General features: G+C 40.2%; 1 protein-coding gene across 1 annotated transcript in view; it reads left to right on the top strand.

The window, feature by feature from the left end:
- YWHAQ (tyrosine 3-monooxygenase/tryptophan 5-monooxygenase activation protein theta) overlaps positions 1-12,221 on the top strand; it is a 49,333-nt gene that overhangs the window by 33,034 nt on the left and 4,078 nt on the right. The window contains exons 3-4 of the mRNA XM_023199145.1: positions 8,800-8,923; positions 12,035-12,198. Of these exons, the coding sequence (XP_023054913.1) occupies positions 8,800-8,923; positions 12,035-12,198 (288 nt within the window). The remainder of the gene's footprint in view (positions 1-8,799; positions 8,924-12,034; positions 12,199-12,221) is intronic.

Genomic DNA, 12,221 nt, shown 5'->3' with positions numbered 1-12,221 from the left:
GCTTGGTTGGCTGTGCCATTTGTAGAGTGCAGGCAGAGTAGATTTAGCATAATTCTTAAGGACCCTAGGATTTTTGGAATGCTAAATGAGCATTGGCTTCATCTTGAAGTCACCAGCTGCACTAGCCCTGGAGAGTCAAGTCCTTGATGGCATCTTCTGGTATAAGGCTGTTTCCTCTACATTGGAAGTATGGTACTTTGTGTAGCTACCTTCATTCATCAGTGATATTAGCTAGATCTTCTGGATAACTTACTGCAGCTCTACATTAGCACTTGCACCTTCACCCTGTACTTTTATGTTCTGGAGGTGGTGGCTTCTTTTGGTCAGCCTTATGAATCAACCTCTCCTAGCTTCAAATTTTTCTTATGCAGCTTCCTTACTTCTCTCAGCCTTCATCGAATTGAAGAGAATTAAGGCCTTGCTCTGGATTAGGCTTTGATTTAAAGGAATGTTGTGGCTGGCCTCAGCTTCTATCCAGACCACTTAAAGTTTTCTCCATATCATCAGTAAGTCTGTTTTGCTTTCTTACCATTTGTGTGTTCACTGTAGTAGTGTTCACTTTTAATTTCCTTCAAGAACTCTTTGCATTTACAACATCGCTGTTTGGTACAAGAGGCCCAGCTTTAGCTTATGTTGGCTTTCAACATGCCTTCCTCACTAAGTTTAATTATTTCTAGCTTTTGAAAGTAAGAGACATGTAACTCATCTTTTCACTTGAACACTTAAAGGCCATTGTGGGGTTATTAATTGGTCTAATTTTATTATTTTTGTGTCTCGGGGAATAGGTAAGCCAGAGGAGATAGAAGAGATTGTTGGAGCAGTCAGAACAGACACAGCATATATCAATTAAGTTTACCATCTTATGTGGGCATGCATGTGGTACCCCAAAACAATTACAATAGTAACATTAATGACCACTGATCACAGATCGCCATAGCAGATATAATAATCATAAAAAGTTTGAAATATTGGGAGAATTACCAGGTTGTGCCACAGAGACATGAAGTGAGCACATGCTGGTGGAAATTGGCTCTGATAGACATGCTTGATTCAGTGTCGCTACAAACCTTCAATTGGTTAAAACTATAAAAACACACCACAATATCTGCAAAAGACAATAAAATGAGATCTGTCTGCTGGAACAGTGGGCTTAAACTGGAATGGTCCTGGGCAGCCAGATCACATGGTTGCTTTACTCCTCCAGTATACTTCATTGTTAAAATGCGGTTGTAGAGGTTTGGAATTTGGTATAGGATTAAATGAAAAGTTTTAACCTTGGGGATGCAAGGATGTAAGGATCTGATTAGGCTTTGCAACTTGAGTTTGATGTCTGCTGTGTGGTGTCTGCTAAATCCCACAGAGTATAGGATCAGTCACATTGGTTATAAGGTTGCTTCTGGCTGGGCATGGTGGCTCATGCCTGTAATCCCAGCACTTTGGGAGGCCGAGGCAGGCAGACCACCTGAAGTCAGGAGTTTCAGACCAGCCTGACCAACATGGAGAAACCTCGTCTCTACTTAAAAAGAATTAAATAAATAAATAAAGAGCGAAACTCTGTCTCAAAAAAAATAAATAAATAAAAGGATTGCTTCTATCTCTGAAAATTTTTACTTCATTCCATACTTCGTTTTTTTGAAAATGAACTTAACACGGACACCAGAATGGGGTTGATTCATCATTCTTGGATTCTAAGTCTTAACAATTTTCGATTTTTTTTTTTTTTAATGGAGTTTAATGGAGTTTTTTTTTTTTTTTTCTTTTTTTTTTTTGAGACGGAGTCTTGCTCTGTCGCCCATTGAGACGGAGTCTTGCTCTGTCGCCCAGGCTAGAGTGCAGTGGCCCGATCTCAGCTCACCGCAACCTCTGCCTCCTGGGTTCCGCCATTCTCCTGCCTCAGCCTCCCGAGTGGCTGGGACCACAGGCGCCCACCACCTCGCCCGGCTAATTTTTTGTATTTTTAGTAGAGACGGGGTTTCACCGTGTTCGCCAGGATGGTCTCGATCTCCTGACCTGGTGATCCGCCCGTCTCGGCCTCCCAAAGTGCTGGGATTACAGGCTTGAGCCACCGCGCCCGGCCTGAGTTTTTTTTTTTTTAATGGAGTTTTTGCCCAGGCTGGAGTGCAATGGCGCGATCTTGTCTCACTGCAACCTCTGCCTTCCGGTTTCAAGCAATTCTCCTGCCTCAGCCTCCTGAGTAGCTGGGATTACAGGTGCCTGCCACTATGCCTGGCTAATTTTTGTATTTTTAGTAGCGACAGGGTTTCACTGTGTTGGCCAGGCTGGTTTCGAACTCCTGACGTTATGATCTGCCCACCTCGGCCTCCAAAGTGCTGGGATTACAAGTGTGAGCCACTGCGTCTGGCCCAACAATTCATAACATTTTAAAATGGACATTTTAAGGACATTTGACTGTTTAATGCATTCATTTTTTTAATGATTGAAAATATTTCCATAGATGAGTTGATGTTATATGATCAACTTGGATTAAGTCTTAGGTGATTCACTTTCTCCTTGGTTAAGGCAGCAAATCCTTTATGAGATTTAATTCCAGCAGGTATAGTCATAAAATGGTAGTTTCTGAGACCAGAGACCTTTAGATAGTAATAGTCTCATTACATAATTACAGAGACAGACACTTGAGAAGATGTGATTTCCTACAAGATTATAGAGCTAACGATAGTATAAAAGTTCCACAAATGATCATCTAATTTCTAAAACTCAATATTCTGATACATAACATAGAGTTACTCTGTCCCTTTTTTGTTTTACTGATTAAATCTCTAAACTGGGTGCTGTGGCTGAGGCCTGTAATCCTAGCACTTTGGGAGACTGAAGAGGGCGGATCCCTTGAGGTTAGGAGTTCGAGACCAGCCATGGTGAAACCCTGTCTATACTAAAAATGCAGAAATTAGCTGGGTGTGGTGGCAGGTGCCTGCAATTCCAGTTACTTGGGGAGGCTGAGGCTGAGGAATCGCTTGAACTGGGAGGCGAAGGTTGCAGGTGAGCTGAGGTTGCGCCACTGCACTTCACCCTGGGTTGGCAGAGCGAGACTCTGTCTCAAGGGGGAAAATATCTCTAGCTTAGATTTGGCCTTTATTAGAAATGCTCCATTTTAGGGTCTGTTCATATCCTGATTAACTGATAATATAGAAATAATGACTGATACATGTATCCTAAAGTTAGAGATTCAGCATGATAATAGTGTGTTTGCCGATGAACCTCAGTAAACTATTAGGAAATTGAAACTTCTTAGAACATTTTTTTTGCTTCTTGTTATTTTGCATGTATTTTAAGGCTCTTCATAACAGTTATCTACTCTTTCTTAAATAAATCAATCCTATAAATAAGCATAATAAGCTTAATGAGAGACAAGAGTAGCTTAGTCTGTAAAATGGAAATCACTTATAAATGAATGTAGAATTAAAAGATTAAGTTGTTGAGTGTTACCGAATTTTACCGCTGAAACCAAATAAATTAGTTTGAAAAAGCGGTTGAAGTAGCAAGTAGGAGTAGGATTGTTTTATACAGTAGTTAACTCTTAAAAATCGTATGGGATTTTGTTGTTCTTCTGGAAGCCTTTTTTCCTAAGATACGCGGGTGGGAGAAAGGAGGAATAGTTACTGTTCTAAATTTGCATTAATGTTATTTCTTGACAGTTTCATTTCTTATATTATTCTTTACAGCTTTTGTGTTATAGTCTATTATTGTTCCCATCCTGTCTTTCTAAGATTAAACTTATTCTGAGTTCCTTTAGCATTTCCTAAAGCAACCTCTATAATAACTTATGTTCTTTCCTTTTGCTTACCTTGTTTCTTTGGTCTAGAGTGTTCTAAATTACTAGTTCATCTTGTTATTGTGGGTAGTACATTGATTGACGTGTTAGTTTTCACATTCTCAAAAAGGAACACACTACCATCCATGTTTTACTCCTCAGTCAAGTTCCACTGTCAGCACCAGAGGGACCTCCAATATTAGCCCACCAAAACTCCCAAGATAATAGAATTTGCTAAAGAGTTTACAAGGGAGAGCTCTTGCTTAATTGATAAGAATAATGTACAGAAGAAATCAGTGGGGGAACTTCTAACTATGCTCCCTCCTGGCGACTTTTTTTTTTTTTCTTTGAGATGGAGTTTCGCTCTTGTTGCCCAGGCTGGAGTGCAATATCTCAGCTCACTGGAACTTCTGCCTCCCGGGTTCACGCAGTTCTCCTGCGTCAGCCTCCCAAATAGCTGGAATTACAGGCATGCATCACCACGCCCGGCTAATTTTGTGTTTTTAGTAGAAATGGGGTTTCACCGTGTTGGTCAGGCTGGTCTCAAACTCCTGACCTCAAGTGATTCACCCGCCTCAGCCTCCCAAAGTGCTGGGATAACAGGCGTGAGCCATGGCACCCGGCCCTCCCTCCTGACCTCTTACCAGTACCTTTATTTGGAAAGACTTTCAGGGAGTTATGTGTCAGTTTGGGGTTTTTGGCCTCTGATCTGTATTTTTTACAATAATTTTAAAAGATTACACATTTGTAGCCTATATTCTATCTGGTATTAATAATATTTGGTATTGATAATACAGATACAGACTTGATTATTTGGGTAAGACAGGAAGCAGAATCCATTATGTCTTTTAGTTGAGCTAAAGTATACATCTTTACTACTGATAGTATATGGAAAGACAGAATTATTCTGTACCTGTTGTTTCCTTCACAGAGAGCTAGTGGCATCTGACAAAGAACCATGATACCTAGCTGAACAACTCCAGGATGGAAGTAATGCCCAAGTCAGTTTATAAAAGCCCAACAGGCCGGGCGCGGTGGCTCAAGCCTGTAATCCCAGCACTTTGGGAGGCCGAGGCGGGCGGATCACAAGGTCAGGAGATCGAGACCATCCTGGCTAACACAGTGAAACCCCATCTCTACTAAAAAATACAAAAAACTAGCTGGGCGAGGTGGCGGGCGCCTGTAGTCCCAGCTACTCGGGAGGCTGAGGCAGGAGAATGGCGTGAACCTGGGAGGCAGAGCTTGCAGTGAGCTGAGATCCGGCCACTGCACTCCAGCCTGGGCGACAGAGTGAGACTCTGTCTCAAAAAAAAATAAAAGCCCAACACTGTAAATCATACGTAATGACTATATGCAAATTAGTAGTCAAAGTTGATAATTTTAGAAAGGAAAGGTTAGCTCATAAGTGGCTGTGTTGTAATGAATGCAGTAGCTGTTTGGCAACTTTCTGAATGCTTGGAAGGCCCTTTGTCCACAGTCCTTGTGAACACCCACACATCTAGCATGCGTGACTCAGGAGAGACTAGTGCTAGAGTGGAAGTTTCTCTCTTCCCTACTCCTCACCCTAAGCCCTTGTTCTGGTCAGACTTTTCTCAGCCCCTGCTCTTACACATCTACCACAGTTAACAGAGCACTAGGTCTTAAAAGTACTGAGTAGCTTTTTATGTGACTGTAAATAATATCTTCACCAGAGCTGGCACCTTTTTGGAGATCCTGTGGAATTTCATTGTAACTTGACTGACTCACTTGGAGGAACAAGGAAAGTGAGAGGCATCTTACTTTACATTAGGGTTCCTTGGTGTGGGTACAGGCAGAGGTGGTATTTCTCTTGGTGTTAATACTATGTTTGCCTTCTTTGATATTACTTCTCAGAATCCACTCATTTAAAGATTCCAATGACTGAGTCAGTTTGAGATGTAGAACCTTTTTGTGACAATCTCACTATTGCCTCCTACACCCCTCCTTCCACCACAACCCTAAATTCATTTCATAAAAATGGTTTTTAATATGAAAGTCATCCATAATACATAAAAATGGTAATAGAGGAAAAAGTTAAAGTAATGTAATTTTTAAGGATTCAAGTGTCTCGGTTCATTACATAACTATTAAAATTATATTGGTGATGTTGAGCACAATAAATTCTGAAAATCTGATTCGTCTGTTCTTTTTACAGTTAAGAGTGTAGTGATGCTGGAGCAGCACTTGTCACAATTGCCTTTAGTTTGGGTGTGGCCCTAATGACCTCTGTTGCCACACTCCTGGCTCAGCAACTTTCCAACTTGAGCCACAATTTTGATACTCATCACTTTTATAATGTATAAACTTCTGGGACTTTGATACATAATTTTATATTAATTTTTTGTGTGCACATGTGCACGTGTGTATGTGTGCATGTTTTAACTTTCTCTGGCCTCAGGCCCTTAAAAAAATATATGTGTATATATATATATATGTGTGTGTGTGTATATATGTTATCTAGATATTTAAAATCTTTTTCGAATTAAAGCATTTTAAATGTTTTTCTGTTTTTTTTTTTTCCTTTTAGAGACATGCTCTCTTTTGCTCTGTCTCCCAGGCTGGAATGCAATGACACGATCATGGCTCACTGAAGCCTCCACCCACAGGGTTTAAGCCTTCCTTCTGCCTCAGCCTTCCAAGTAGCTGGGACTACAGGTGTGTGCCACCACACCTAATTTTTTGAAAATTCTTTGTAGAGACAGGGTCCCATTATGTTGCCCAGGCTGATCTCAAACTCCTGGGCTCTCAAGCAATCCTCTTGCCTCCGCCTCTACTTCCCAGAGTGCTGGGATGATAGGCGTGAGCTGTCGCATGTGGCCTCTGTTTATTTTCTTTAAAAATAACTTATGGGCCAGGAGCAGTGGCTCACGCCTATCATCCCAGCACTTTGGGAGGCCGAGGTGGGCAGATCACTTGAGGTCAGGAGTTTGAGACCAGCCTGGTCAACATGATGAAACCCCGTTTCTACTAAAAATACAAAAATAAGCTGGGCGTGGTGGTGTGCGCCTGTAGTCCCAGCTGCTTGGGAGACTGAGGCAGGAGAATGGCTTGAGCCTGGGAGGGGGAGGTTGCAGTGAGCCGAGGTCGCACCACTGCACTCACACTGGGCAGCATAGTGAGACTCCGTCTCCAAAAACCCATGGATGCAGCGATTGCATTTTGTTAGACCACTTTTAGTCAGATAAACACGAAGAAAGTTCTTGGTTAGAAGTGTATTTTCTAAACTTTTGTTATTTTAAATTTATAAACAGCTTTCATTTTCTTTACCAATTATGTGAATTTGACTCATCCTTAGTTGTTTATTCTCCAGACTTGCCAGTTTGGTATCATAGATAGTGTTTTTATGTAATATTAACTGATTGTATCTGTGGTTATTTTTCCAAAATGTACAAAGGATCTTCTCTCTTCCCTGCTTGAAAACGTGCACCATGAGTTTTGCCGATGCTCCTGGCTGAATAAAATCACTTACTCGGGGAGCTCGGCTCTTGAGATGAGTTTTGCCGATGCTCCTGGCTGAAAACGTGCACCAGTTTCACTTTTCCTAGAGCAGTGCTTTTCAAACTCTGTCCCTGGGCAGGCAAACTGTGTACCTAGGCTGATACTAGCTAACATTTACTGAGTACTTAACATGTGACACTATTCCAGGCTTTTGACATCTGTTACTGGTTTTATTCTCAAAACAAACCAATGAAGTAGGTATTAGTATCTTAATATTTTTATGAGAATTTTGTTTTGCTTTGTAATATTTAATACAAAAAGACTTTTTTTGGTTTGTTTTTGTTTTTGTTTGTTTGAGAAGGAGTCTCGCACCGTCGCCCAGGCTGCAGTATAGTGGCATCATCTCGGCTCACTGCAACCTCCACCTCCCAGGTTCAAGCGATTCTCCTGCCTCAGCCTCCTGAGTAGCTGGGATTACAGGTGCCCACCACCACGCCCGGCTAATTTTTTGTATTTTTAGTAGGGATGGCGTTTCACTATGTTGACCAGGCTGGTCTCGAACTCCTGATTTTGTGATCTGCCCGCCTCGGCCTCCCAAAGTGCTGGGATTACAGGCGTGAGCCACCACACCCGTCCCTAAAAAGGTTTTTAAATGGATGACCTAGCATCAAGAAAAATTGAATCTAAGAAGATTTCTATTGTATTTGTCTTTTGTGACTTTTTATATTCCAAGGCATACCATATCCTGTACCTCTAGAAGTGAAAATTTCTTTGTATGAAATTAGGAACAAAAGACATACTCAAGAACTTTTTTAAAAAAATAGATTTCATAGACCTAAAATTATTCTTTTAAATTGCTGTGCAAGTTTCTAAACCTCTTACTCTCGATTCCCATATTTACCTCATTTTAGATGCACACTTGACTGCAGAGGACACTGAGTAGCACTGTTCTCCCTCGTACTTGATGTTTTAAACATTTTGTTTCCCCTCCCTAAAATGAATGCACATCCCTGTTTTCTGCTTGGTGCATTTCTACTTTTCCTTCTTGACACCTCAAATACTCTTTCCCTGGGAATCCTGTCTTAACTGGAGGCCATCTCCAGCAGAGCCAGATGCTCCCTCTTTGTGCTTCCTTAGCACCGTATCCGTGTCTTTCTTAATGCTTGGTGTGTAGTTGGTGTACTTACAGACTGTGAGCTTCTTGAGGGCAGGGGCCTGATTTTAAGTCTTCTCTATATCCATTATAGCACCTAGCAGGTATGAAAATGTTTGTTGAATGAATGGATGAGTGAACAGACAGGCTGTTTCAAATTACAGTGTTTGGTGTAATCTAGAATCTAGCCTTACCATTAGAAACTATAGGCTACATCATTTAAAGCCTCCCAGGGCAACTAGTGGCAACAACCTAACCCCTGCTGTAAGAACATGTGTTTCAAGTCCAGGCTGGTATGGTATAGTATTACTGTAGTAGTTAATGATTGAAATGCCCACTAGGCAGAAGTTTTATCATTTAATGATAATGTGCAGTAGGCAGAAGTTTAGTGCCTAATGTTCTGTCTTATTTATTTCAGGAATTGTTGGATAAATATTTAATAGCCAATGCAACTAATCCGGAGAGTAAGGTCTTCTATCTGAAAATGAAGGGTGATTACTTCCGGTACCTTGCTGAAGTTGCATGCGGTGATGATCGAAAACGTAAGTATATTTGTTATATGGGCAAAAGTAGAATTAAGAAAAAGAAATGGGGATAAATGAGATACTATAACAGTATACATAGTCTTCAGGCTCTTTGTGACTTAAAAATAATTCAATGTATATCAAGAAAATTAGTATTACCTTACTTTCTCAAAAATGAAAATTGGGTTGTAAATTTACATCATATGCTGTTTAAAAAAATTAAGCTCATCTGTGAACTCTGTAATCTCGTATGGTATTATTTAGAACGGGCTTAATCTTTTATGCTTTTTAGAATTTTGGTTCACCATATTTTTAGCTCCAGAGTTTTTTGTGTAAACTTTATGAGTGATTCTGCATTTCACATGGCCTTTCTGTCATCATGCCTTAAAACTTCAGATCACTGGAAATTACATACAGAACATGGAAACAGGTTGTTGTGCTTTTTCTGTTTGTCATATTAATTCATTATCATCTATTTTAAGGGGTCATAACATTGACTGCTAATTACATATAATCAAATTTCTGAGGAGGAGAGGTGAAATGAGTGTGTTACTGCTGGTGTATAACTTGTTCCACCTTCACAGTAAGTTTGAATGACCCATATGGTTAGGTTTTACTTGAGAAAGTTGAATACACAGGAATTGTTGATTAATTAAGTAGTGGTCATAAGAATAGATTTTAGTATTAAATACCTATTTTTATTTATTTATTTATTTATTTATTTATTTATTTATTTATTTATTTATTTATTTACCTAGACTATCAGAAAACATGGATATGGGAAAAAGTGACCAAATTGCCTAACTTGATAATAAAAAAGTGAAGTGAATTTATTTGCAATGAGTGTCTCCTGGGATACTGGTAGCTGAGTGTAAGATAGAGCTCATTAAATTTAGTGTATGCGCTTGCTACCAGATTTATCAAGTTCTAGGTAATAGAAGTATCAGTTCCTTATTTTTTCTAATAAGTTTGTTATTTTGTTCTTAATTTTGTCCTGTCTACAAAGATATACCCCTACAAATAGTTACTATGACCTGAAAATGAGAGTTTTGCCATCCTAAATATCAGTGTAACTGAATATATAAAGAGAACTTGTACTTGAGAAACTGTTGTACCTTGCTATAACAAAATCTGTATACTAAACTTACTTATTCTGTTACTGATGTGTAATTTCTGTTGCTATGAAGATAAGCAGAATTGGACATGATACTGGCACAGAACTGTATATTTAAGTATCAGAAAGCCAAAGAGAAGTATTTGGGAGATTGAGACATAGCTGTAGCTTTAACCTGATTTAACCCTTAGGAGCTCATTGGCACTTTCCGGTCTCACACGTAGTCCCATTTACATTCTGATAGTCTGGGATTCGTAGATAGGCTGTCTTTATAGCCTAATTGCTGAGACACTGGTGCTTCCTAATTTGTCAGGCTGCAAGAACTTCTTATTGCATGCGGGCTATACCAGTCAGGATTAGATCAATAAATGTGCCATTTCAGAGGAAGGAAAATGAACATATTCAGGTCATAAAGGGATAGCTTAATTCTCTTACATCAGTATCTCTAAAGCTGTAATAGGCCAGTGGCCTCATACAGAAAACTACCCTTTTCAAAACATGGGTATAATCAAATTAGTGTTGGTAATACTGAACATTTTGTGAAAGGAGAGTGCCATTTTAATTAGGCCAGTAATCAAACTCAGGTCAGAGCAGATTTTGTCCTATGTATTGAAACTTTTATATTGCCTTTCACATAGTGTCTCTTGATACTAAGAATCAGTATTTCTCCAAATCAGAAAAATAGAGATTTTGGTGTTGATGATCTTCGTAAAGTTCACATTATTTCGGGAAAGGGTATTCCAGTCAAATTATTATTATTATTATTATTATCATTTTTGAGATGGAATTTCACTCTCGTTAACCAGGCTGAAGTGCAATGGCGTGATCTTGGCTCACCGCAAGCTCTGCCTCCTGGGTTCAAGTGAGGCTCATGCCTGAGCCTCCCAAGTAGCTGGGATTACAGGCATGCACTACCACTCCCAGCTAATTTTTGTGTTATTGGTAGAGCTGGGGTTTCTCCATGTTGTCAGGCTGGTCTTGAACTCCCAACCTCAGGTAATCTGCCTGCCTCGGCCTCCCAAAGTGCTGGGTTTACAGGTGTGAGCCACCGCACCCCATCCAAATTATTTTTCATTGCTGCATTTCCAAGTAATATAATTAAAAGACATAAAATAAGAAAATAGTTTTAGCCTAGGGATGGAAAACAGTCTGATTTACTATAATATCTCATGTTTTTTTCCATTAAGCTGTTTATATGTAAGCAACATTCTAAACTGGTTTTTTGTTTTGTTTGTTTGTGACAAACTCTGTCACACAGGTTCGGAGTGCAGCAGCATAATCTTGGCTCACTGCAGCTTCAACCTCCTGGGTTCAAGGGGTCCTCCCCGCTCAGCCTCCCAAGTAGTCCCCATGCCTAGCTATTTTTTTTTTTTTTTTTTTTCGTAGAGACAGGGATAAGGTCTCCCTATGTTGCCCAGGCTGGTCTTGAACTCTCGGGTTCAAGTGATGCCCCTGCCTCACCCTCCCAAAGTGTTGGGATTACAGGTATGAGCCACTGCACCTGGCCATAAATAAGTTCTTAAATACCCAGTACACAATATTGTTTTCGTGTGTTTGTTTGTTTGTTTGTTTTTGAGACAGAGTATCATTCTGTCGCCCAAGCTGGAGTATAGTGTTGCGTTCTCAGCTCACTGCACCCTCTGCCTCCTGGCTTCAGGCAATTCTCATGCCTCAGCCTCCTGAGTAGCTGGGGTTACAGATCCCCGCCATGACACCTGGCTAATGTTTGTATTTTTAGTAGAGACAGGATTTCGTCATGTTGGCCAGGCTGGTCTTGAGCTCCTGATCTCAAGTGATCCCTCCGCCTCGGCCTCCCAAAGTGCTGGGATTATAGGTGTGAGTCACCGCACCTGGCCATGATAATAGTTTTTGTTAGCTACTGTGATTTTAAAAGACCCATACAGAGAAAAATCTTGGTTCTACCAAGACCTAGTAGCAAATGTTCAAGTTGTTAATGTACTGTGCACTGGATTATTATTTTTAATATTGCGCTTCTTATTTTTTTCTCTTCACAGAAACGATAGATAATTCCCAAGGAGCTTACCAAGAGGCATTTGATATAAGCAAGAAAGAGATGCAACCCACACACCCAATCCGCCTGGGGCTTGCTCTTAACTTTTCTGTATTTTACTATGAGATTCTTAATAACCCAGAGCTTGCCTGCACGCTGGCTAAAACGGTAAGATGTGTGTCCAGGAAACA

This window comes from Piliocolobus tephrosceles, chromosome 15, assembly GCF_002776525.5.
Source record: "Piliocolobus tephrosceles isolate RC106 chromosome 15, ASM277652v3, whole genome shotgun sequence".
NCBI classification, from domain to species: domain Eukaryota; kingdom Metazoa; phylum Chordata; class Mammalia; order Primates; family Cercopithecidae; genus Piliocolobus; species Piliocolobus tephrosceles.
The sequence above is the reverse complement of the archived record's forward strand: the minus strand, read 5'-3'. Positions and strand labels throughout refer to the sequence as shown.